Source organism: Carassius auratus, chromosome 31 (genome assembly GCF_003368295.1).
Source record: "Carassius auratus strain Wakin chromosome 31, ASM336829v1, whole genome shotgun sequence".
In the NCBI taxonomy this organism is placed as follows: domain Eukaryota; kingdom Metazoa; phylum Chordata; class Actinopteri; order Cypriniformes; family Cyprinidae; genus Carassius; species Carassius auratus.
Genome location: NC_039273.1, coordinates 20,944,464 through 20,971,696, shown reverse-complemented (window position 1 = coordinate 20,971,696; position 27,233 = coordinate 20,944,464). Strand labels below are relative to the sequence as shown.

The window sequence follows — 27,233 nt, the reverse complement described above, 5'->3', positions numbered from 1 at the left end:
TTGGCCTCTGAGTATTGCTCTCTCTAGTCGGACTACATCAGTGGTTCTCAAGCCTTGTCCTGGAAGACTTAGAGAATTTCCGAACCAGGATTACAAAACCACCGGACTTACAACACTTAATTCATTCTGGACTGAAGATGTACCAAAACAGCGCAAAGGATGACACATAGAATATGCATAGCACTATGTTTTTTGGTCCCCTTGAAACCCAAGAAGCTCTTACCAGTTAGTCTACAAAGATCCCAAGAACAAATTCAGACTGAAACGTACACACACACACTGTAACTTTTTTAATGATTGTCAAAGAACAATAAAGTCTTCTAAATGTTCATCTTAGAGAGGTTGTGAAGGATGAGGAGTAATCAAGAAATGAATGTGTGTTAACGTGTCTTACTGTGGTTGAAAGTGTGTGCGTTCTCCAGGTGTAAGCGTGTGTGCATGATGCTCCCTCTGTTACGAGAAACAGGAAGAGTCAACGACCTCCTGTCCGGAGCCATAAACCCCACCCCATCCTGGCTTCTGAGGGAAAACATAGCCTTTATTAGAGGTCTGGCTAGCTGTCAATCATATACATACAGTATAAAAATGCAAATATGTAGGTGTCATGTCATAGATCTTATGATGTCTGCTTCTAATGTTATTTTAAACTTCATTCCACCCTCTCTAACGATTGCCTTTTGTTCTTGCTGTATTTTTTCAAAATTTGGGGTTCATAATTTTAAACTGTTTATATTTAAAATATTTTTTCAATGTAATTAATTTAAATGATGTCAAAGCTAAACTTTCAGCAGCCATTACTCCAGTCCTCAGTGTCACATAATACTGTATTTACTAAATCTTCAGAAATCTGATTCGGAGCTTAAGTAACATTTCTTTTTTATTATCAAAACAGTTAAAAACAGTTGTGCTGCTTAATATTTTTGAATGGTAGTGTACCCTTAGAACTTCTTTGAACATGAAATGAGTAACTTGATTTATCATGATATGACCCCTTTAAAACACTTGCATTCAATATGGATGACTTCTGCTCTATTTCTGACACTGTATTTGTCCTTACATCATATTATATAAATGATAAGCCACAAAGTTGCACCTGTATTATAGCTCATAAACCAATAAGATGGTTTATAGAAGGTGTTAATACAGTGCATTAGATGTTGGCATCCATTAGTCATGTGACTGGATATCCACTGGACAAAGAGGATATGTGCACACTGGGGTGAGCATAATATTGTATTTTATATGTTGAATGGACACTTACAGGTGATAAATATCTAACTGGGATACCACAACACCTTCTGCTCTTAGACTATTGAGAAAGCATGAATGTGAAAATGTCTCAGCACACATACACACAGAGCAGTGAGTTAGTTGAATGAATTAGCATGCTGTTAGTGAAGGCCACTCAAAAGCCCACAGCAGCTCTTACCCTGCTCAGAGGTGCCAGGATGCTACTGTATCACTGACTAACTGAACCCTCGCCAGCATTTCAGCCAATAAAACATATACACAATTAAAGGAATAGCGTCATTCAACACAGGATTTGATCCTGTGTATGCATGTATTTGTGAGTGCATGTTAAGGCAAAAGAGAGACAGTAGATATGAGATAGCAGTGGTGATCTTGAGCTTGTGTGTGTATTTCTGGTTTAACAGATAAGAACTGGTCAAATAATTTGTAATAAAATAAGAACTAGTGCTATCAACTGATTAAAACCATGCAAGTGAATTCATCACTCATGACATCCAGATAATTCATTTTTTAAATAAATGAATTGATAATTAATAAAATGGAATCACATTTATCAATACATTGTACTGATCATTATTAATTACCAGCAAATGAGTATAATTCAAATTCATTTGGCTAAACTGTAGTGGCAGACAAAGAAATACTTAAATAAACACTGGAAAAAAGTGACTTTACAAGTAAATATATTGTTTGTCTTTTTTTCATGTCACTAATCTTAAGTCTAGCACTGGCCTGAATTAATGAATTCTTAACATTTTAAAGTATCTTATTTGCATGATTGTATTTACATGTAATATTTCAAAGCACCACAAAACAAGCAATAACAAGAAAATATACAACAAAACAATAAATAAAAATGAAACATTATTTAAAAAAAAAAGTATTAAGTATTAAAATAAGGCATCAGTGAATAAATATATATATATAGCTAGTATAATTTTAATTAATAATAATATTATGTACTATTTATAAATAAATAACTTTTCAAAGTTGATGCAGCAGATTGACTGTCCAAGTAGGATAATTTTTATTTTATGTTTTGGCATAAATATCCTGTTGAAAAAAAAACAATTTTACTTAAAGGGATAGTTCACCCAAAATTGAAAATTGTCTTCATTTACTCACCCTCATGTCGTTCCAAACCTGTATGAGTTGCTTTCTTATGTTGAACATAAGAGAAGATATTTTGAAGATTGCTGGTATTCAAACAGTTGGTCACTGCCATTGACTTTCATAGTGTTTTTTTTTTTTCCCTGTCAGCAATCTTCAAAATATCTTCTTTTATGTTCAACATAAGAAAGCAACTCATACAGGTTTGGAACAACATGAGGGTGAGTCAATGATGACAGAATTTTCATTTTTGGGTAAACTATCCCTGTAATAGCCTTAATGTTCCCTGATTTTCCACAAAATTTAATTGAAAGTCCTAATTAGGATATTTATTGTTTTCTTATGTTTTTGCATAAATATCCTGTTTAACATAAATATGATTAATTTATGGTCCTATATTTCCCACAAAAATATATAAGTACAATTTAGCAACAAAAATTCTTAGACTTCTAAGAATTCTTAGACTATTAGGAGCAAAATATTTTTACCTGGCAATGAATCTCTTCCCCATATACCTGAACTGATGCAGACACACTCTGTGCATGAGAGAGAGAGAGAGAGAGAGAGAGAAACAAGTGCTCAGTATTAAGTTATAGGACCTCAGTACTCTGATGCTCTGATGTGATTAGTACCAGTCTAGATGACTTACTCTACTAAAGTGAAAAAGTCCATCAGCTCAGAGGATGTGGCTTTGTTCCAGTATGTAAATAAGGCATCTGGAAAAATAATCAAAGGTGAGCAAATTCATGAAAAAAAGGCACATTGACCTTGAAAATTAGTCGTGTCTTACCTTCAGACATTCTCTTTAAAACATGGAGGAAACACATGAGCAGGTTTTTGATTTCTTCTCTGTCCAGTTTATCACAGCGCAGCATAGAGCTACCCAGAGCGGAGGCTGATTGGGTCTATCGTACACACAAACACACACATATAAAGTATATAATGGAAGACACATCAAAATATCACATCATAGCACACTGTGAGGCCATCAGAAGCTTCACTGCCCATCCCTAAATGACTTTAAATGAGCAGAAAACACCTCACCACATGCACAAAGCTGGAGAAATACAATATGAGAAAGACATGCAGCACCCACACAATGTCTAAAGCACACACACTCCCCAGATGGGGACACTCTAGGGTTGCTCTACTTGTATGGTGTCAGTTATTCTGTTAGTGTCGTTTTCGTCAAGGGTGGGGCTGGAAAGCAGTGAGAAATCCATCGTGACACGTTTGGATGCCCGGCTGAGAGGGGCAGAGTCCTCTGGTTCAAGGGGGAGGGGCAACACGGTGAGGGTGTGTCTACGTGTAAACCTCTCTTTCGGCTAAGAGGTCAGAGGTCAAGATTAAGAAGGGAGAATAACAGGTAGGAATGTTTTAGGGAAACTTATTAGCAACAGCTACATGTCCATATGGCAGTTTCAAATTGCAAGCAAGAGCGGCGCGTGAGCAGTACATATTTTTTCCGCCTGCATGTTAATCGATCTGTGCATTCACACCGGCAGCAGAAGCAGCATGTGAACGTCAAGCAGGAGCGTCATGTAAGCAGCAGTAAAGAGGGCATTTCGGCACAGAGTCTATTTTTGCAGCGCTGCTGATGCTCAATTAAAGTGACAGCACAACATAAACATGATTTCACACAAAATTTGCTAAAAATGCACAGATTAAGCATGTGTAGTCCGTTTTAACATGAATTGGAGTATGTCAGGAAAGAAAATTAAGAATAAAAAATATGTATAGAAGATTTGGGCTTGCCATTTTAACTTGTTTTTAATTTTTTTACATTTTACATTGACAGCTTCTGTAAATATTGTATTCTGTATACATGTTCACTTACGATCGACTTTTATTTATTTTCAGTTCTAGACACAATAAATGCACCTGAGACATACTGACATATTCAACATTTGGCTTAATAAAAATATATTATATATTATTGTTTTTTATGAACAAATAATGACTTAAACATAATATTCTCACTTAACAATTAGCTTAAATAGAATGAATAATTATATTGCTTCAGGTCTTCATTTACAAAAACGGACAAGGCACAAATGACAAAAAAAAGGACACAAGACAAACACAGACACAAAACAATCGGATAAATCATATTGACAACTTCTAAGAAAAATATTAAGATTTAAATTAAGATTGGCTAGAAACGCATATACTACATAAATACATGTTGACATTCTTAGCCTAACGATAAAATCCAACAAATAATTCACATTTCTCACGATCAGTTACAAAAACAGAGCTTAATCACAAGTAATTTACATAAAGAATATTGACAGCTTCTATAAGAAATGGACATGGAGATTATGGATACACACTGAGCTATAACTTGGTTAATAACACACATCTGGGTAAGTGCTTATTAGTAAGAGTATGTATTGTAAAAAATAAAATAAAAAATTTATAAATAGCACATTTTATATTGGAGTAGGCAATGACTGCAATGACACAGCCACTGCTGTGACGCTGTAGTTATGCTCACGCGCTGCTCTAGCACCGCTCACGCTTGTAGTGTGAAACAGGTGTTACTGTAAATACAGCTGAATAACAGAGGCTCAGTTAAGGCAGTGATGGAACCATTTGTAAAGTTTACTAAAAGTAAACCTACATTTTGCTTTTGCTAAACCAAAAGTTTAAATGTTTCCCTTACATCAAGCTTAATATTTCATTAGAAATGTAAAAAAAAAAAAAATGAAAAAAATAAATAAAATGATTTTGATAATAAAAGCCCATTATTATGACATTAAACCTTATATCCTGTATCCCTGAAGCATTTGTCAACAGATGTTGACAATCTAACAGCACTGGCATAAAACATGGAAAAAATAATTTTAAAAAAGTCAGTACGTGTCACATTATACTGTGTAATATATATTAAAAAGCAAAACTTAGTGATACTACAATAACTTATATATTCTAGTGATAAAAGATATGAATAATAAAGCACAGAAATTCAAAAACCTCCAAAACACTGATCGGCATAATGTATGGGTTTTTTTCAGTCAAGGTTACTTAAGAAAAATAACTATTAATATTTTGGGGATTATCAATTTACAGTAGTAAATTAGTTGAATAATTGACCACTGAAAACACAAATGTCTGTTATTTCTTTCTGAGATGTAAAAAAAAAAAAAAATTGGGGCAATATTGCCTAGAAATGAGGGAGTGGGAAATGCAGCAAAATAGATGTTTCATGACCTCACATGTTCATGTAATGTATTAGACATGTGGAAAAGTGAATACATCACAGCTCCAGTTAAAGGCCCCTGAGCACAAGTGGAGGAGGAAGGAACTCCCCCTGAACATTTAATACCTCCATTCAACATTCATTTTAAAAGAAAAAGTCAATTCAAATGTAATTGTTTAAAGTGCTTTTCACAATACAAATTGTGAAAGCTGGACATTGTATTTAAACAAGGCATATAAGAGATTATTTTGGACCTGATGGACACCATCACTGTTATTCTACTTCACCTTATCGAGAGAGCTGGTCTTCTCAGGGATGCTGTTTCCCGAGTCTATGCTGACCAGAGAGCCTCGAGAGTCAGCGTGGTGCACAGAGCCAATGTTAGGTGTAGAGGTGTGAGGAGAGGCTACACACAGAATAAACTTCATTCATATCATGAAATCATTCACAGAAACATCTCCTGAAATTCTCACTAATGCTAGAAGGTGAAAGGCCTGAGTTGCTCATCACTCACCAGTTCCTGAGATGACCCCAAATACATCTTTATGAAGGCTGTTGTCAAGGTTACCAACAGGCTTTTGGGTTGTTACTATAGAGATGCTGGCAAGATGTTCATCTCGTCCATTCTGAAGAGAAATGTTGTGAATAATAGACAGTAACAAGTTGTGAATAATAGACTGATGAGAAAGAGAAAAAGTACACGAGATAGGTGTTAAAATTAGACGTGTGTCTCACATTTAATCTGTGAACGTTCTCCTGCAGCAACCCAAACAAGGGAAGATAGAGTGTCGCCAACCTGGCCTGCTGACTCTGTGCACACATCCACAGATATTTACCCGTTACAATTAAAGTCTGTTTAAGGCACGTTAATTCACCTTATGGCAATTTTGAATTCGTTTCGTACAGCTCATATTAATTACTGTATCACAGTTGCCTCAATGATATTAAGCAGAACAACCATTTTCAACATTGATAATAATACATGTTTCATGAGCATCAGATCAGCATTTTAAAGAGTTATTTGTTCATGTGACACTGAAGACTGAAGAATTGACTGCTGAAAATTCACCTTTGGCATCACAGGAATAAATTACATTTTAGAATGTATAAAAATAGAAAACAGTTATTTTAAATTCCAATAATATACATAGAATATAAATAAATGCAGCCTTGGTGATCATAAGAGATTTCATTCCAATACATAAAAAAAACGTTTGATTGATAAGATATGGTTCAATCAGAAGTAAAATAAGCCTTTAAAGCTCAAATCTTGTTTAAAACTGCATTTCTCAGGCTAAGTGTGCATGTACCTTCTAAAGTAAAACATTTGAAACAGCCAGTGCCTCTATTAAAATGATTATTGGCTCATTTAACTGAATGGCAGAGCTTCCACACTGCTTGTTATGGTTTCATGTTTCCACCTACTGTACTATAGATCACTTAAATCCACACTGTACTGTACTATATATCACTTTAATACATACTTACTTATTTAGCCACAGTAAGTGGCTAAGGTAGTTACAAAATTAAGAAAACCCTTAGTGCATACCCCCTTAATTTTAAAACAGTTATTTTTGTTGCAACTGGGCACTGACCTTTGAGGCATAGCGATCATCAAAAGTGTGTTTGATCATCAGACTCTTGAGAACCTGAATGGCGATCTGATGGACTTCCCCAAACTCCTGAAGAGCCCCACACACCTCCCTCAATAACAAACCCACTAGAAAGTGGTTCCTGCAGAAATCATCAGTCAGTGAATAGTCCAACTGTAGATCTATGAGGACACAGAGAAAAGAAAGAAAGAGAAAGACATCACACCACAAACACTGAATGCAACCACCAGCTTATTTAAAACTACATGTGTTTGAAAGTTTCAGCTCAAATATCCTGGTTAAAAGATGAAAGAAAAACTGTTTCTGCTTTGTATTTAACAATGCCTTAAACAAAAACAGTTCTACAGCTTTTTATTATACAACCAAAAGCAATGATTTGAAATTGTGCACTTTTACTGATACAGCAAATCACAATAAACACACATACACAAGATGATTTCACAGAAAGTGAAACAGTTCATGGACAGTTATTACAAAACAAAGGTTTTAAACTCCCAATCAAACATCTAGAATGAATTAGCTTATATTGCACATCAACATATGTAAGACAGAATGAAGTAGATCCATTCCACATCAGGAATGAAACCACCATTGCAGTTATGACACTGAAGAGAGACATGGACTGTGTCATTAAGATTAAACACATGAACACTGTTCAGTGCCTGGCAAGTTCCCTGTCAAGGGAACTTCGAACTGCGTCCTCTGAAGGGACACTATGGGGAACACCTCGTCGTGACCCGTGTCTGAAGCATACTTTGAAAAACGCCAATGTGTTGGCCGGCGACAGCCTCTGACGTCGCTACCGGCGCGACTATAAATACGCGCCCGTAGGACCCGTCACTCATCTTCTTCGTCTTCATTGACTGTTTTGTTTGAAGCGTGCATCTGAGAAACGACCAGAATGGTAAGAGCGATCTATAATGGTTATCATGGCATCCACTAGCAAGGCGTTTAAACAGTGTGTGCATCCATGTCAGCGTTATTTGACACCTGATGACACACACAGTCTTTGCGTCTCTTGTTTGGGCAAAGAGCACGCGCGCGATGTCCTTGAGGGGGCAATCTGCGCGCACGTTTTTCTGTGGAAAAGCTCCGCTCTCGTTTGTCATCTGGATCTCGCGGCTCAGGACCCGCCGTTGCCGAGGCACGGAGGAGAATGAGCTCGTGGGGATCGCAGGTGGATCTCGCTGAGGAGTTTAGAGAGGGACTTTCCTCTCACACTCTCCGGCTGCAAACGAGAGCGAACTTCGAGAGGAAGATGCATTGTCATTAACCCTTTCTGACACTGAAGTTAGTGCTCTGCTGGGTTCTAACCAGAAAGAGCAGGAGATATTTGAGAGTGGTGAAGAAGCTGAGGCTGAGCCGCTCATTTCTCCTGCTCTGCGTAAGGGGAGCTGTTAGAGGTTATGGATCGCGCCGCGGCAAAAAAAAAAAAATATATATATATATTTTTTTTTTTAAATAAAATAAAAATAAAAATAAATAAACTTGCCATGGAAGTGTGCCAAAAAGGTAACGTCGCGAGGTAGACTCGATGAGTGTTATTTTTCTGACCATAGCCCGCAGCCCAGGTGAGCCTTCCATTCTTGCCTGACTTACATGCAGAAGTTGAAAAGGAATGGAAGAGGCCGTTTTCTCTTGCATCCATCGGTTTCAGCATACGATGTTATGCTGATATCGATGGCATGCACGAGGACGGCTATGAGAGGATGCCCCCTGTAGAAGAGATGCTGGCTTGCTGTCTCTCAGTGGGGGAACATCCTCTCTAAAATCTCCCTCTTTGCCATCTAAGCCCTTCCAGGATACATCCCGCTTAAATGGTAAATCATACGCAGTAGCAGAGCCCGAACAACAAAGGGGTCCTGGCCCATCTCGATCTGAGGATCGAAGACGGGCGCAGAAGGCTAGTGTCGCGGCTCGTGCTCCTCCCCCGCCTGAGGGCAGGGGCAAGAGGAATCGCGGGTCACGAAGAGGTAAGCAGGGTCTGAAGGATGTGATTCAGACGGGGCAGCGTTCTCGTCTGGATCAGAGCGATACCTAGGAGTTTGTCACTTCCTTTTGGATGTTTTTAAATTCTGTTTCATTTCTCCCCTGCCTAATTCCCCTGTAGCCACCAGCGCTCCACCTGATCGTGGTTAGGTGGAAAGTTTCTCACATAACAGTCTCCTATCCTGGACCTATTATGTTTTTGGTTGGTCCTTTTTTCATAGTGACCTCCTTACTGACAGTCCGGACCAAAAGGGGACGCCCCGTAAAGCGGGACTCCAGTACAGGAGGGTGGTGCTCAGTTCCAGCCTTGTGCTCTGGCCACGATCACACGCTTTCGGCAGGCGGCCGTGCCGCGTGGGTTCGCCCCCCCAGGGCGCGACACCCACCGCGGAGCGAGTTCCACGTGCGGGAAGCAAGCGCTCTGCGGTTGCTCGTCCCACACCCCTCCCGAGGAGCCTGGCTGATCGTCAGAACTGGCATAGCACTGCAGGGAATATCATGGATATCCGGCCAGGTCACCCTGAGGGGCCGCCTGGCCGCTTGGCGCATCCGGGGAGATGGTAGTTACGGAGTCCTTCTGTATGTACTGCCTCAGGTGATGCTCCCCTCGCTTGAGGGTTGGAGCTCGCCTCTCCCGTGCGATCCAGCGCCTCTGCGATGCTTAGGAACCTTTCTGTACACACGCTAAGCCTGTGTACTGTCTCAAAACCACATGGTGGTCAGTGTGCACGTGAACACTTTGCGCACTGTCTCAAATCCACGTAAGTGGTAAGTGTGCACGCAAGGCTCTGCGCACTTTCTAAAATCCTATACGGTAAGGGTTACGCGCCCCGCTTCGTTCCCTTTCTTAAGATGATTAGCCCCGAGGTTTCTTGGGCTTCATTCAACCAGTGTGTATTTGTTATACACCCCAAGCATCGCTTCCCTCAACATGAGGGGCTGTGTGGACTCCCGCATATTGTGGTCTTTTCAGATAGTAGGCTTCACCAGGCCTCTCTGATGGTGAGCTCCCACATACTGTGGTTGTCAGGTAGTAGGCCTCACCAGGCCTCCCTGGAGATTTAGCTCCCACATGCTGTGCGTTTCCACTAAAAAAAAAAAAAAAAAAAAAAAAAACAAGCTCCCACGGTTTGTGGTTGTCAGGTAGTAGGCCTCACCAGGCCTCCCTGGAGTCGAGTTCCATATTAACTTCCACTGAGGTGGTTATCAGGTAACCGGTAGTAGGCCTCTCTAGGCCTCTCTGTTGGTGAACTCCCACATATTGTGGTTATCAGATAGTAGGCTTCACAGGTCTCTCTGAAGGTGAGCTCCCACATACAGTGGTTGTCAGGTAACTTTTTTCTGTACACACGCTAAGCCTGTGTACTTTCTCAAAACCACATGGTGGTCAGTGTGCACGTGAACACTTTGCGCACTGTCTCAAATCCACGTAAGTGGTAAGTGTGCACGCAAGGCTCTGCGCACTTTCTAAAATCCTGTACGGTAAGGGTTACGCGCTCCGCTTCGTTCCCTTTCTTAAGATGATTAGCCCCGGGGTTCCTTGGGCTTCATCCAACCAGTGTGTATTTGTTATACACCTCAAGCACCGCCCCTTAACATGGGGGGCTGTGTGGGCAATTCTCGCGGTAGTTTAGCAGCGCTCCCCTTTTCTAAAAGGGTCGCCTATGAGCATGCTGCTCGGAGCTCGGAGTCCTCCTCTCATGGGAGACTGAATTCTCGTTTTTTCATCAGAGCGCTCCAGTACTACATACTGTTTTGAGACGCACTGTGAGAGCAGACATCCTGCTGAGGCAGGGGCTGAGGCTCGGGGAATGGCGCCTTCGCACCAAGGTGTTGAAGTAGAGTTAGAGAGATTGGCCAGACCTGGGTGGATCGGTTTTGCGGCTCAAGAGAGCGTTGCACTATCCCCTCTGGCTTCCTCTGACTCATCCAGCTCCATTGGGGCTGGATGCCATGGTACAGGCGTGGCCGAGGCTTCATCTGTATGTTCCGTCCTCCAATTGCTCTGCTCCCGGGCCATTCCATCTACGAGCTGCTCTTATCAGAGTGCCACGAGAGCCCCTCCTTTGTGACAGGCAAGACTTGGTAATAAACAGTGCTAAGTTCTTAGCCGTATCCCTTTAAAGGAATCTTTCGTGATTCCAAGCCTTCAGCTCTACCCCGGGCCGAGGCCCTTCAGGTAAGTTGGGTATGTAGCTTAGGCCTTTGGCCATAAGGGATAATGTCATGGACAGCCGTCGAACCGTCCCAGGGGCGACTCCCGGTGAAATGGTAGAGTTGGTACTTAGTGTTTGCCATGATTCTGGCCTGCACTCCCCTCAGCATGGCGGCGTGGGTATACTGTTCCCCATAGTGTCCCTTCAGAGGACGCAGTTCGAAGTTCCCTTGACAGGGAACGTCTCAGGTTACGAATGTAACCATGGTTCCCTGAGAGGGAACGAGACACTGCGTCCTCTAGCTCCCTGCCATGCTTCGGACGCAAGCTTCACGAAGAAGATAAGTGACGGGTCCTACGGGCGCGTATTTATAGTCGCGCCGGTAGCGACGTCAGAGGCTGTCGCCGGCCAACACATTGGCGTTTTTCAAAGTATGCTTCAGACACGGGTCACGACGAGGTGTTCCCCATAGTGTCCCTTCAGAGGACGCAGTGTCTCGTTCCCTCTCAGGGAACCATGGTTACATTCGTAACCTGAGACGTTTTCTTAAAGGGGGGGTGAAATGCTATTTCATGCATACTGAGTTTTTTTTCTGTTAAAGAGTTGGATTCCCATGCTAAACATGGACAAAGTTTAAAAAATTAAGTTGTACGTTTGAAGGACTATTTTTGTTCCAAAAATACTCCTTCTGGTTTGTCACAAGTTTCGGAAAGTTTTTTTCGAGTATGGCTCTGTGCTCCCGTATAGCACAGCACTGAGAGCAGAGACATTCACTGATCAGAGCGAGAGCGTCGCGAAATGTCACAAAAGGAGTGTGTTTTTGGTTGCCAGGGCAAGGCAACCCTGCACAGATTTCCAAAAAAAAAAAAAAACAGCATTAAGGGACCAGTGGACGGAGTTTATTTTTACAGAGCATCAACGGAGTTGTGCAAGTGTTTGTGTTTGTTCCCCTGCATTTCGAAGATGCTTGTTTTGCAAACAAGGCCCAGTTTGATGCCGGATTTGCATATCGTATATTTCTTAAGGATAATGCAGTCCCAACGAAAAAGGGTCACGATCGTGTGTTGGAACCGCAGGCGGAGAGTAAAACTGCTTCAAATATCTCTGTGTTGTTAACTTAGCTATCGGCGTGTAAGCACATCAAGTAAACAACATGCGATGTTGTCATCAAACTGCACTTTACACATGTACAGCTTAAAAAAAAAAAAAAAAAAGACAACATAAAGTGGAACTTAGTCATTTTCCAAAACTGCTAAGCAAATATATACAGTTTCAGTACATACCACATAGAGACATCGTTGCTGATGCTGCTCTTGTTCAATTTGATGCAGAGATGCAGTACTACTCTATAGGTACTCAAGATTAACAAGATATTGAGTGAAAACGAGCATTTCACCCCCCCTTTAATGTGACACAGAAAAGCTAGCACACACAGATAAAGAAGAAACAGTGCAAAGGCACAGCAGAAGAGCAACAGGTACAGAATGCTCAAAGGTCAGAAGCCACAAAGAAAGGAAAGGAGAATTCTATTCAATCTAATTCTCCTGGTGAACAACTTTCAAGAGAGACACAAGACAATTTCTTAGACCATTTCAACAACAGTGTGCCGTAAAATACTGCTGTATGTTTACCTTGAAACCTCTGAATGCGACCCTTCCCCAAAGGCATGGGCAGATTGAGGGGGACGTAGTGTTCATGATTGCACACCACCCGCAGAAACTCAAACTTAAACTCATACAGTGTCTGCAAGACACAAAGAGACACTATATTATATTATATTATATTATATTATATTATATTATATTATATTATATTATATTATATTATATTATATTATATTATATTATATTATATTATATTATAAAAGAAAGTTATACTATCATTCAACAATGATCACATTAAATTGAAAAAAAGCAAAAACAATATTTTTATTTTTATTTTACAAAAGATTTTTATTTCAAATAAATGCTTTTGAACTTTCTATTCATTGAAGGATCATAAAAACATATCATGGCTTTCACAAAAATATTAAGCTGAGCAACTGTTGATAATCAACCCTGATAATTATAATGATCACCAAATCAGCATTTTAAAACGATTTCTGAAGAATCATGTGACTCAGAAGACTGGAGAAATGACTACTGAAAATTCTGTGTTGCTTGCCTCCAGAATATATTAAAATAGAAAACAGTTATTTTAAATTGTAATAGTATTTTAAATATTACTATTTTAATATATTTTTTATTTAAAAGATGCATCCTTGGGTAAGAGATTTCTTTCAAAAACTTAAAAAAATCTTACAGACCCCAAACCTCTTATCATATTATATTATATTATTAGGAATGTAACGATTCACTCAACTTTTTTTTACAAAATTATATTTAAGACAAATTATTAATTAAATGTGTCCTTTTATTATTGCTTGGACAAAATGTTTTAAATTTCTTTGTGAAATTGATATATAACTATAATAATATACTAATGTAGCGCTTGCATATTATTGCTCTTTTGATGGTTTTGATTGCTTCTATTCTATTGTAAATATTAAATAATTTGTAGGTTTTTTTAAAGTGTATGATCATATAAAAATGTATGACATTTGTAAACATTATCCAATGACCTATTAAGCATTATATAATGTCTGTTAATGATTTATTAAAGACGCTTTAATCATTGTAAATCATATGTCAAAAGTGCATGATCATATGAATTGAACATTTTGTAAGCATTTTAATTTAATAATAATTTTATTAATAATAATTAGGCAATGTTTAATCAATTTATTAGTAAACATCAACAAGCACATAATCTCATATTTCTAGCTATGTGAATATATATTGACTAATGATCTGTAAAGCATTATATAATGTTTGTTAATTATTTATTAATGAAAGTTATTATAAAGAGTTACCGTACCTTGGGATCTCCAGTTACAAAACAGGAGATGTAGTTGTTTATCTGCTTGAAGACAAATCCTCGATCCATAAATGTAAAACAGCGCTGTAGGACAGTAAGTGAGAAGATACTGTTATTAAATGAATTAAAATCGTCATAAATGTTACAAGCCTTCAAATACAACTCTCAGGAACTCGGATGTCTCACTGAGACCTCTTTGCAGATAAAACGCTCAAATATTGGTCAGAGTTTCAGTGTATAAAATCAACTGGCTATACCTTTATGAAGACAGCCAGGCTATGGTTGGCATTGCGGGCAGCATCCAGATTGTCCTTATACTTCTGGGTGATGTGGGGCATCAGCATGTTCACCAGTGTCTCCACAGCATGGTGGAATGAAGCTGTGAATCGCTGGTTCCTGGACAACTACGGTACACACACAACACAGCTAAGACAATTATGAATGGAACATGGTAAACAACTAAATATGGCAAAAACCACTGTAAACTGTTTCCAAAATCCACAGTTATTGCAGTTACCTTTACTATGGTAATACCTTAATACAGGGTCTCTTTCAAGAGAGTGAGAAGCTTGCAGAATCTTTTTTATTTTCATTGTTAATAACAGTGAATGCAAATACCAAGTTTTCAGTTTTAACCAGGATATTTTGGCAAAAACTATGGTTAACACAGTACATTTTGGGGAAAATAAAGGTACATTTTTAGTAAAGGAGAGTTTACTGAGGCATATAATTGTGTGTACCTTGACCTTGCCACTTTCCATCAGGTATTGTGCCATTGACTTCACAAGGGCTTCAAAAAAATACCACGAATACTGAAACACACGATTATACATTTAAACCACTGACAAATAGAACTCATAACAAACTTGTTGAGATTTAAGAGTTTTAAAACAGAAACTACCTTGAGAAGCTTGTTGCTGGTTAGGAAGTCGGTTGAAGGCTTTAAAATGGATGTCATGGCCTTGGCCAGTTCCTCGTGCACTGTCTTACTGTTATTGTTTGAATAGGACTCGGTTTTAAACACGTACTGGAATAACAGGAAGAAAATCATGTTACCAAGATTTACTTTAGAAACTGCACAAAAGTATGTCGGTGTACATTGCAATAAATATGATTGAATATTTCAGAACTTGATTTACCTTCACATAAGACCTCAAGTAGTGTTCTAGACCCTCTTCATGGCACTGAGCAACAATGTGGACCATGACCCTGTAGGGGACACAAACAGACAACAAGAGGGTATGTGAGACAGCAAGAGAAAGACCACATATTCTGATTTTGGCGACTCCTATTCTCTCACCTGGTGGTGTTTACAGCCACATCCTCATTACTGGTGCTGGTCAGAATATGAACCAGCTGGTTTAAAATAGTCGGCAGGAAGTTGATCATAACATGGCCTTCCATGGCATGAAGACTCTTGAAGATAATTTTTTCTCATTTAACCCACCATAATAAGAATAATTAATGCAGAAGAATCCTGCATCTCTAACTTCTCTATGCTCACCTTCAGGTATTTGATGAGCTCACCCTCAGTTGGACAGGTGGCACCAGACTGCATACTCTGGAAATGATGAAAAAAATTGTGCAGGTGCTGATCCTGAAGAGGTGAAAAGACATGCTTAAATTAGATAAATATGGAACATATGTGTGTGTGTGTGTGTGTGTGTGTGTGTGTGTAGTCATACCTGAGTGTAGATGGTAGAGACCAGATGTGTAGACACTTTGAAAAGAGGACGCCCTCCATCCACCCACTTTATCTCAGGACTAGAGTGCTGCAAACACAACGCCCATAAAGAAATATCATGTTAAAACAGGTCATTTTGATTATACTGACAAACCATCCACTGAAATATCTATTTAATGTATTTCTATTTAATGTAATATACAGCAATGAGATTAAATGAAGGGAAAACAGAGACTTTTGCTGAATTTGTGCCATATGTGTTATAATGCCATGCCTTCTCATATTTCCTCATTTTAATTTAACTAATCTTTTGTATTTGTGTATGTCTTAATGTGTCTCAAAAGGGATCCCAAGAAAGTCAGAGATTTCAATATAAACTCAAAAAGGTTTCTCGTTAAATTAAAAAGACCTACTGATCTGAGCTGCTCTATCCACAGAAGTTGTATAGCTCTTTATCCTCCTGATACTAATAGTAATTTTTGCCTAGTTTTATTTCAATTATGACAACTCTCTGAATAGTTTCAGCATGTTATGGATATGATAATGCATTTGGTTAAAGCGGACTCGACCTGTAAAGGTTTTGATTCCTGGTGCAGTTGCAGTGCAAGTAGACAGACTCACTGCTGTGAGCATGTCAGATACTGGATGTTGCTACTTCATGAATAGCCATACATAAATCCTGTAGCAGATCTAGACAGGTGGAGCTGGGGGAGGTGGAAGGTTTTAGAGGAACTTTATAGTGTGCTGCAGGACCAGCTTACAATGAACACTGCACCAGATAATTTAAGATGTTGAGCAAACAATCTAATTGCCTGCAGAATCAGCAGAGGCCAATCAGATGCAAAGTGATAAACAATGTGGCCGCTAGCAGATTGCATATAAAAAGTCCCCTCAGCCTGCATCTATCATGACTGAACTATAACTAGTCATTTATGGAATTTTAGGAAAAATATCTATGACAAAGTTGATTCATCAATGTAACATAACTTAGAGACCAAAATAGTCTCCAGTGCTATTAAAGAGCAACATCTTCCTGTGTAAAACTGATAGTATGCAATACGATCCACTCAGACAAAAGATCAATAATAAATAGATGTGGATATTCACAAAGTTTATCCAAATAGCAAATAAGACCACACAAAGGCTCAATTGATATACAAAGAACATGCACAGGTTCACATTTGATGAGCAAATGGCTGAAATTTTTGCCAAGAAGGGCAAGTTTTTTTTTTTTTTGTTTGACTGTCCATAGTGGGTTTACCTTGCTCACACCCTCCTGGCAGCTGAGGTAACCATTTGGTAGGTTGGACGCCACAGAGATGTGTTGCTCACTCATAACAACACGACCATCTTTAAGCAGAGGAAGCCAGGCAGAGCCCACTGACAGAGAAACAGACAGAAAATGAGAGTACAGTACGTGTTAGAGAAAACATTCAGCACATTCAAAAAACATTTCATGTGACTGGCTGATTGGTATGTCTCTCTGATAATGCTGCAGAAATTTTAAGCATTCAAAGAAAAAGATGAACAGAAGAAACAAGTTCCTGGAGCTCTACACCATTCCTCAAAATATTAACACTGTCAGGGACCCAGTTACCCAACATGCAGTACCTGGGGTCTCCACTATATCCCGCTTTTTCGTGCTGCTGTCACAGCTGATGTGGTAAAAAGTGAAGAGCAGGTGATGCTTTTCATTCAGTTGTGTGGGCAACTCAATTTTTATCTGCAGTACACAAACATACACACAATATGATTTAAAGATAAAAAATATATATATTATAAGAACACTCTGAAACATGATATATTCAATATCTACACAACAAACATGGGATCAGGAAGGACATAATCATGAATAATACAAAGATATAAATGTAAACACAAATTATGTACATTAAAAAAAACAATGATCAACTTTCTCATATTTGGAAACCTTAACCCACTATTATCATTACATTCAGGATATTCAGAAAATGATTCAATTTTGTATATGTATAAAAATTTCCATTAAATATTACTATATTAAAATATTAACTATATTGTTTCTATTATTATTATTATCATTGTTATCAATATAACAACAATTTGAGTGAAAAGTTAAAATAAAAATGTAACTTAAAATTTTGAATATCTTAGTATTTAGTTTGTCCCCCATTGGCTCTACTGACATCAGTATTCAAGTTATTTTTGCAAAGTTTGTGCAAAGCATACTGATAACATTATAACATTTCTGTTTACACTTTTTACCAAATCCTACAACTGTTTTTCAATATGGTCTCAAATTTTTGGTCCACACTCTATACAGCATATTATAAAATAAATATTTGCGCCCCATTCATCACCTCATCATAAAACTCTGGATTCTGCTGGTGGTGCAGAACTGCTGCATAGGCATGTTTGGTGAAGAGAGTATCTCCTGGACGACCATAGATACACTATACATAACAGGGACGCACAAACAGAGCACATTTTTTTAAGTTATTGGCGTTTATAACTTTATTTCAACAGGACAATGCAAGCAAGGACAGAAAACAGTGGGAGAAGAGAGATGAGAACAGGCTCAAGATAAAACCTTGAGTATTTATTGTGTATCAAGTCATAATAAAGGTCTTGGGGCAGCCTTGTACCTCCAAAGGTTGGGCATCTTCTTCATCTGACTCCCTGAATTCCACACATACTGCGATGTTCCTTGCCTGAGTGGCGTAAGATAAAGACAGAACATGAGCCAAAAAACTGCTTACTGTCGAACCCCTAAGTGCATGTTTTATGAGTGACGGATGTGAGCCTTCATTACACTGACCATCTCATATGTCAATAGATTTGGCTTGAGGGCACAAATTTTGCAAGAAAATGGAAAAAGCAAGAAGCTTTCAGCTAATAATGCTATTGTACCTTGGCAAAAGACTTCTGGTTGTCATATTTGAGGTGTTTGGGATAGACATAGAGATGATTGCTGTAGGTGGTGAAAGGCTGAGAGCACTTGGCCATACAGGGAACAAACTCCTCTACCTCCAACAGAACACCAGTGCTTGGCCCATTACTCTCAAAAGGCCTCACTGGGATGTAGGATGGAGTGACACAATCTAGCCAATGGTGAGAAAATCAGAGTTCAAGTGATCAATTCATTGCACACAAGGAAGGCACAGAGTTTCAGGAAATTAGGGTTGAAAATATGATGAAAATATCAGACAGACATACATTATGTTAGGGTTAAATATTTTGAAGACTTACTAGCCACATCAGGAGGCACATTATCAATGGTCACATCCAGGTTACCCAAGATGATGGGTAGTTTAGCCATCTTCTCAGGTCTGTGGATACCGTTTAGACAAATACACTAGCGGTCAAATATTTCTTTATTTTTGTGTCATCTCTTAAGCTCACCAAGGCTGCATTTATTTGATCAAAACTACCAGTAAAAATCATAATATTGTAAAATTTTGTTATCATTTAAAAGAACTGTTTTCTGTTTTAATATATTTTAACATTTAATTTATTCATGTGATGGCACAGCTGAATTTTCAGAAGCCATTACTCCAGTTTCAAATGATCCTTTAGACATCTTTTTAATATTTTGATATGATGTAATATATGCTGATATGAAACTTGTTATTATCATTAATGTTACACAATATTTATTTGAAATAAATGCTGTTCTTTGGAACTTTGTATTCATCAAATTTATAATTTAAAATATATTCAAATACACAAAAGTTCTTTCACAATACAACTATTTTATGTATTTTTAGGGACCTTTTTCATAGACCACTTTCAAAAACATTTAAACATCCTAATTATTCTAGTGTACAGTACATTTACTGTATATTCGAAGCTCATATATCTGTAGGAGGCCTGAAAAAGTGCCCCTCTGAGAGGTACTACAAAACACATTCCTAACAATGGGACCATCCACAGCTCAAAAAACACTACAGAAGAAAATATTTCCATTTAAAATCCATTGTTTCAACATACTGAATCTACTGTATTGTAAAAGGGACAGGAATCTCTAGTGTATACGAGTCTGATGACATGAGGTGAATACTGACTTCCTAAAATCCGCCAGCAGTTTGAAAAGATCCTCTTCTGAGAGTTTATTACTGTCTTGCCGGTACAGTGCAGAGAACCGAGCGCTTTTATCCAAAGTCCCTGAGGCATCTTTAAACACAGTGCTATGGAAAAGAACAAAAAGATGAAATATTGTGTTTGACACTACACACAGAGAGAAGAACAAAACCCTTCCAGGCTGTTTTGGCTCACCGGGCTGCCCATGCGAAAGGCATCCTGTATTGGCCCAGTCTGCTGCAGGCCATCTTGGCATTTTTCAAAACCTTCTGAGCAATCTGTGAAGCAAAACACACGTATTGTTCCCCACAACCTCTCCAGAGACATTTTATTAACATTTAGCTGGGCAGACAGCATGTTCCAGGCAGCCATGCAGAGGTTTTGGATGGTATCATTGTGTAGTTTTAGGCAGGATATTGTGGGATGTGGTAGAATTGTTTAAAATTTTATGGCCTAAGACCTGATTATCCTTTTCCTTATCCTTGTAATAACCACTTATTGTTTTGATTGACAGTGTGTATTTGGTTCTTGTGTTTTGTTTGGTATATGAGTGTGTGTATGTGTGGGTCAGCTGTTTTGTTTCTGTGTGTGTGTAGTTGTGTTAGGTTCATTGCCTTGTTGGAGTCGGAGCTCTTCATGTAGGGCTCAGCGCAGTGAGTGATGCCTCCCTGCAGAACTTTCTCGATTCGAGCAACCAGGAAGATGTCAGGGTGAGGACATGTCACAGAGAAGACACCCTGAAACACAAATGAGCACAGAGCCTTCTCTTACTGAAAAGATTGTGTATTTCAGTTATGCATCCTTTTTCCAAAAGAGGATGTCCCCAAAGGGAGGTTAGATATAGATAACTTCTGGGACAAATTGTCCCAAAAGTATAAACACACTCACACACTCTATCTCCAGTATCCATCATCCACCCATCCATCCATCTACAGTATCCATTTATCCAATCCATCCATCCATCTATCTCCAGTATCCTTCCGCCCATCAATCCATCTACAGTATCCATCCATCCATCCATCCATCCATCTACAGTATCCTTCCATCCATTCATCCATCCATCCATACATCCATCCATGTATCTACAGTATAGTGTTGGGCAATATGGTCATTTTTCAAATCGTCATATATTCAGCCCATGAGATCGACAATACACGATATTATCGTGCATGGGTGGGGCAAGAGAGAGACTCTCTAGCATAACTTTTTGGTGTTTTAAACCACGCAGGTGCGCGAGAGAGAGCCTATGGAATCACCTACAATCGAAAAAAAATACTTTCAAACTGATAAATATACTGATAAACTAACGTTAAATATAAAAATACTGTATTTAAAACAGCTAGTTCATATATAGTCGGACGCAACTGTCATATTGCGCATCCTGTGACAAATTTGTCGCATCTGCGCACAAAAGTTATCAGTCTAAATGTTCTGCAAATACACAATACTATTGACTATCGGCACTACCCTACTACAGTATCCATCCTCCATCCATATATCCATCTGTAGTATCCGTCCGTCCATCCACCAATCCATCCATCTACAGTATCCATCCAATCCATCCCTCCATCCATTTATCCATAGTATACTGTATATTTATACATCCATCCATCCATTCAACTGCCTCTGAAAATTGATTGTTTGGTCCTCTTACTTTTTTGGGGTACTGCAGCATCCCCTCCAGCAGTTCACTAAGCAGTGTTTCTTGGTGAGGTGTGTCCACCCCTCCGTTTATCTGCATGCTGGGTGGTGGGGTCATGGATCGGACCAGTGGGTGGTTTAGATCGACATGAAAGTCTGCAGATATTTTTCGGGTTTTCTGCACATCAAACAGTGAAAGCACCAGGAAGAAGGGCTCCACCTGAAGAAAACAGTAAAGCTGTACCTAATCTGTACCAGAAGTATGGGTTGAGCTACAAGTTGACACGTTGGACTAATTAAACAAACAGAGGAATGTTTGCAAGCACCCCTGTGATTGTGTGTGAAGCTTACATTAGTAGTAGGACCCTCCTCGTTCTCTGCTACACAGCTCTGAAGGTTGAAGGACAGATCATTGCAGCTCACCAAAACTCTCTTCCCAAACTTCTCCTCAAACTGCTTCACATCCGGTTCGATGCCAGACAAATCGAGTCTCTACAGGCCAAAACATACACACATAGTATAAAACCAGCAGCTCACCTTGTGATTTAATGGATTTTTTATTTTAATAGAGCTGTGGCTCACCTGTGTATCAGGGTCCAGAGTGAAGAGTTTCAGACGAGTTTCAGCCCTCATCTTGCACTCAATGTCTCTTGCACTCTGGAAAGAAAAAACAGGATGCCAATCACTAATTACAGAACCTGATTGTGTTTCCTGTTACGTCATATTGCTTGACAAAAATCATTTTCTTTATTACTATTTTGTCTCGGCTTCCAGTGTAATATCTAAAAATTAATGTACATGAGAGATAAAATAAGATAACAGAACATTTTTTTCAGAGATATATCTGAAAAATTAATTTCCTACTCTGTTGACAGTCTTTTTTAAGATTTTTAAATTCTGTGTAATTATTAAAAAGTAGGAAGACAATAATTTTTTTTGTACATATGCAACTTAATTTTCAATTACACAATAATTGGTTGTCTATTTTTACAGTGTTACTTCTGAAGTAAATGCATCACATTTTATGAAAGTTTAGATGTTTTACTGCAAAACAAAACAAAAGAAATGCTATAAAGAATTCAAGATCATTAAAGTGAGAAATCAAGAGATGTGAGAGAAAATATTCTGAGTTTAGAGAGAAAAGGCGCCTAGATGATTGATTCCAGGGAGGAGAGAGACAGCAGACAGGAGAATAAAGAGCGAGATAGAGATGAGATGTGTGTGTGTCTATGTTCCAAAGTGTGGGTGGTTCATTGTGGAATGGTTGGAAAACATCAGACGAGAGGACTAAGGGTGTGTGGAAAAACTGTTGATGTGTAGAGAAAGGGCAGACAGTGAGGACGCCAGCATTGAGATCATTCTACAGTCAAGACAGAAGGCGAAAACCAGTATTCACCTTCACACACACACACACACAAACTGTAGATGATTGTTTGTAGAACTAGCTAATCAGGAGATCATGCGTCTATATGTGAGCATTTGTTCACAATACCTGGAAACTGTCCTGAAAATTCCCCGGTGAGATGTCTGTCTTGCCCGGCTCATCGTCTGAGTGAGAGAAAACACACTTGCTGTACTGAAACCTGAAAACAAACTCAATAGTCATATTGTATATAAATCAACATGTAGTTACTAGGAGAACTGTCAGAGAACAGTGTCGAATCATAACAACAAACACAAAAATGTGGGTGCTCAAATATTAAAGCCGTCAAACTATATTTTTAAAAAGTGAGTGGATGTTGTGAGTGGATGTAGGAGTTTCCCAGAGTTTACAGCACTACAGTTTCTAAGGTGTTTTGAGTGGTTTTAAACATTAATATCTGTATATGTGGTTATTAGTGTTTTGGTTAGTTACTATGGTGTTGCTAGAGTATTGTGGGTAGTTATTAGGGTGTTACTTTGAAGTTTCTTAGGTATTCCAAAAAAAAAAAAAAAGAGTGGTTGCTAGGTTGATGATAGTGGTTTCTAAGATGTTGATGGTTGCTAGGGTGTTAGGGGTGGTCACTAAGGGATTGCTATGTAGTTTCTTAGGTTGTCTGAGAGGTTTTAAACATGTTAATATGTTCAATATGTGGTTTCTAGGGTCATCTCCTCAGCATGATTTGAGGTCTCTTTGATGTCCATAGAACAGCCATTGCGAGACAAGTTAGGCGCCAAAGTTTAATTCTTAGGGTCAGAAGTTTGTTCAGATCCCAGACCCTAAGTATGACTAATAGCAACAGCCATGCTCACTTTAGCAAGCTCCACTAGTAATTAGTTATATTTGGTTCAGCACTTTGACTGGCCGACAGGTGTTTATTGTTTTATTCGAGGCGAGAAGAAAGGAATGTACTGTCTTTGAAACTCATCAAATGTAAATAAAACTCCCAACCTCCAATCCTGTGTGAAATTCAAAGGGTTTAAGAGGTGTTAAGTGTTACTGTTTGTGTATGGCTATGTGGATGTCAGTTCAGGAGTGTTGGCTAGTATATGGATCTATCTATTAAAAGACGTTAGAAGTGTGGGTGGTCTCTTCTAAGAACACATACACATGTATGAGACTCGACCACACCAGTTGACTCTGTAATTACATGTCTGAATACTCAAACTGTGTCAACAATCTTTTATTATCATATAGTAATGTATCAATGCATGTCAGTGAACATATATTAAATCAATACACACATATGTGAACTGCAAACACTCTTACTAGCCCAAACACACACCATCGTGTAGTTCTCCGTTCTTCCGCTCCTGCATGGCGAGTTCAAAGCTGTTGTGGAGGATCTTGTTGAGGGTGTTAATCCACTCATCCATCTCTCCTTCACTGTCTGCAGCCAGAAGATAAGTGCTTTTATCCTGCATCTTCAGCTCAAATGCGAAACGACGCACCTTACTGTTCTGCACACAGACACAACAGAGAAAGAGGGGCATTCCAAATCATGCCACTTGTACTCAGTAGCATAGCTCATATCATTTAGCCTTGTAGGAATTTGAAGAGAATATTTTTTAGTTTATTGAAATTTGACTTTTGATTGGTATCAAGTTCAAGACATTGTTGATCTAAGATCTCTTATGAAACTTACTGGAGTATTAGTGAGGTTTTTTTTAGAAGAAGAAAAATCGAAGAAACAATTGATTCTGAGAAGTAAAATCTTCACTTGATCTCCATTTAAGCTTACTGCTGTCTAAAAGAACAATCAAGACATTTTTTTTTCTTTCCTATGGGAATGTGAGAGCACCTAAGACTTGAAATGATTTTACACTTTATGAATTTATGATGAATTTACACCAGAAATGGATATCCAGGAGCTGAAAGCCATTTATTCCTGGACATCTGCTGAGGAATATCTGGCTGCTTTGCATGGGCACCTGTTGAAATGCTTAGGATTTAGATCTAGAAACAGACAAAGCAGGTTGTGCATACCATAGGAGTACTTTATTCTTTCAGGAGGCCAGGTGAATCAAGGAATGCGATCACTTTTGCGCACACACTGAGCACATCACAGGATAAAATGGAAATGATTAGCCCTGGGAGAAATCATGCTTTAATTAGCCCATGATGAACTACTTTTCCCATGATGAACTGCTTTTTTTTTTGCATTATTGACACATTTTCTGATTTAATGCTGTTCAGCTGCTTTGTCACAATCTGTATTTTTAAAAAGCGCTATAAACGTAAATAAAGGTGACTTGACTTCCTCTGTGTCTCTCGCCCGTTTTTATCTTTTTCTCTTTCTTTGCAACCCTGAGCAGCCTCATCTGAGGAACTGGTTATCCAAATACTGATATCCCCTCTTGGTCGAGACAAAGGAAGGGAATCGTGAGGATGTTATTAGAGATCAGAACCCCTGCTATAATTTGCTTTGTGTTGCATTATATATATTAGGGCTGCATGATTAATTGCATGTGATTGTCAGTAAAGCCAGTTCTGTGATAGTCAGATCTGTGTCATATATATATATATATATATTTTTTAAATCATAGATTAATTCTTATACTGGTTGTTACCTGGATGACACCCATGCAGGAGTCCAAGAAGATGGTTCCCTTAGGTTCTTTAGATATTTTCTCATCTTTGTAGAAGTTCAAGTTGTATGATCCATCTCCTAGCTGGGTCAAATAGAAATACCTTCTCTTAAAAGACTAAAGGGAAAGAAAGAGAGAACGCAAGGATAGTTACATGAAAATAGCAGATATAAACATTCTATGTTTGGATGTTAAACCAGTGAGTGTTCTAAAAATAACATCAAGTGGAATGGGATCATGGGAAAATGTATTAGTGAGAACTTGAAGTTGGTTAGGCCACACTTCCTGTCTGTGGCATGGTGAGCACAAATCTGCTTCTGAAAGCAGGACTAAGGGTCAGAGCTTGCTCTGCTCTGTCCATGACTGAAAACAACCAGCTAAACACACAGCTATGCAGGATCTGCGCCCCGTGTCATGTCAGTGACATCAACACTTGATTCTATGGCTATGTGCAGTATACATACCATGTAAGATATGAAAATCTCCTGTATGCGTCATCCAAAAATGACAAGTCTGTCATCATTTACTCACATACAGTTTCAAACCTGTATGAGTTTCTTTCTTCTGTTGAACAAAAAAGTATATATTTTTAAGAATGTTGAAGTTTAAGGTAGCCATTGACTTCCAATGCATTTTTTTTTTCATATTTTGGAAGTCTGGTAATGGCTTCTGTCAGCATTCTTCAAAACATCTTTTCTAATGTGTGTTTAACAGAAGAAAGAAACTCATACAGGTTTGGAACAACTTGAGGTAAAGTATGATAGATTGATATTTTCGGGTAAACTATCCATTTAATAAATTAAATTAGTGATGCTTTATAGCTTAAAAGTTTAAAATAGTAGTACTTTTTTTGTTTCATATCAGAAGACAGTTTCATCAACTGGGGTCGTATGAAATTAACATTGTCTAATTTGTGTGTGTGTGTGTGTTTGAGAGGTGAGTAAATGATGAGAGAATCTCATTCATTCATGCATTGTGGTGGCAACAAAATAGTTTACTCCTTTTTGAGATGTTTATCTTTGCTTAATGTGTTGTGTTTTGTATTTTTTTAAGTATACATTATAAACAGTGTACTATTCAGTACGCTAGTATTTTATTCTGAACAGTGATCATCTTAATCAAAAATCCATCATCATTAAATCAATTTTGTAATGGCTAACTCACCCTCATTGTAACACTGATGGCACTGTTCATGTTTGCTTTATACAGCCAGCCATGTCTGGACACGCCCCCTCTTTGAGAGCCCAATGAGGTGGCATCCTTTAGGAACCAGAGAGGAACAGAACAAACACACATAAGAACACATTGGTGCAATCATACACCCACACACTGAGACTTCATCTGTTTCTTCAAGCCTGAACAAAAACACACTGATATCTAATGCAGGTTCCCACATTAGAGCCTCTGGACGCCCTCCTTCTTGTTTCAACATGAAGTCCATTTTCACCTGACCCCCTCAATTATTCATTTTCTCCCTCACCCCTACAGGGAACAGCAGAACTGTGCAAACTGTACAAACAAACTCCATCTCTGAGTGACTGCTCAGACAGAACAGCAGACATGGAGCTGGAATTCTGGAAATGTAGGTGAAACCCAGTCAGGGA

At 38.6% G+C, this 27,233-nt stretch overlaps 1 protein-coding gene across 6 annotated transcripts in view; it reads right to left on the bottom strand.

Moving 5' to 3' along the window:
* Positions 1-27,233, bottom strand: part of LOC113050802 (dedicator of cytokinesis protein 9-like) — a 123,954-nt gene that overhangs the window by 18,346 nt on the left and 78,375 nt on the right. For 3 of the 6 annotated variants that reach the window (XM_026214115.1, XM_026214111.1, XM_026214116.1), the window contains exons 6-38: positions 26,794-26,889; positions 25,612-25,746; positions 24,327-24,501; positions 23,114-23,169; positions 22,204-22,278; positions 21,973-22,113; positions 21,635-21,841; positions 20,595-20,717; positions 20,176-20,258; positions 19,965-20,087; positions 19,150-19,229; positions 18,811-19,001; positions 18,546-18,611; positions 18,261-18,353; positions 17,533-17,644; positions 17,183-17,301; positions 15,923-16,009; positions 15,742-15,834; positions 15,538-15,653; positions 15,377-15,446; positions 15,139-15,264; positions 14,978-15,049; positions 14,495-14,641; positions 14,238-14,321; positions 12,953-13,064; positions 7,159-7,337; positions 6,299-6,373; positions 6,078-6,189; positions 5,851-5,969; positions 3,152-3,266; positions 3,011-3,077; positions 2,850-2,897; positions 395-519 (exon numbers count right to left, since the gene is read on the bottom strand). In XM_026214115.1, coding sequence (XP_026069900.1) covers positions 395-519; positions 2,850-2,897; positions 3,011-3,077; positions 3,152-3,266; positions 5,851-5,969; positions 6,078-6,189; positions 6,299-6,373; positions 7,159-7,337; positions 12,953-13,064; positions 14,238-14,321; positions 14,495-14,641; positions 14,978-15,049; positions 15,139-15,264; positions 15,377-15,446; positions 15,538-15,653; positions 15,742-15,834; positions 15,923-16,009; positions 17,183-17,301; positions 17,533-17,644; positions 18,261-18,353; positions 18,546-18,611; positions 18,811-19,001; positions 19,150-19,229; positions 19,965-20,087; positions 20,176-20,258; positions 20,595-20,717; positions 21,635-21,841; positions 21,973-22,113; positions 22,204-22,278; positions 23,114-23,169; positions 24,327-24,501; positions 25,612-25,746; positions 26,794-26,889 — 3,622 coding nt within the window. The remainder of the gene's footprint in view (positions 1-394; positions 520-2,849; positions 2,898-3,010; positions 3,078-3,151; positions 3,267-5,850; positions 5,970-6,077; positions 6,190-6,298; positions 6,374-7,158; positions 7,338-12,952; positions 13,065-14,237; positions 14,322-14,494; positions 14,642-14,977; positions 15,050-15,138; positions 15,265-15,376; positions 15,447-15,537; positions 15,654-15,741; positions 15,835-15,922; positions 16,010-17,182; positions 17,302-17,532; positions 17,645-18,260; positions 18,354-18,545; positions 18,612-18,810; positions 19,002-19,149; positions 19,230-19,964; positions 20,088-20,175; positions 20,259-20,594; positions 20,718-21,634; positions 21,842-21,972; positions 22,114-22,203; positions 22,279-23,113; positions 23,170-24,326; positions 24,502-25,611; positions 25,747-26,793; positions 26,890-27,233) is intronic. The other 3 variants (XM_026214117.1, XM_026214114.1, XM_026214113.1) reach the window with 2 other exon arrangements.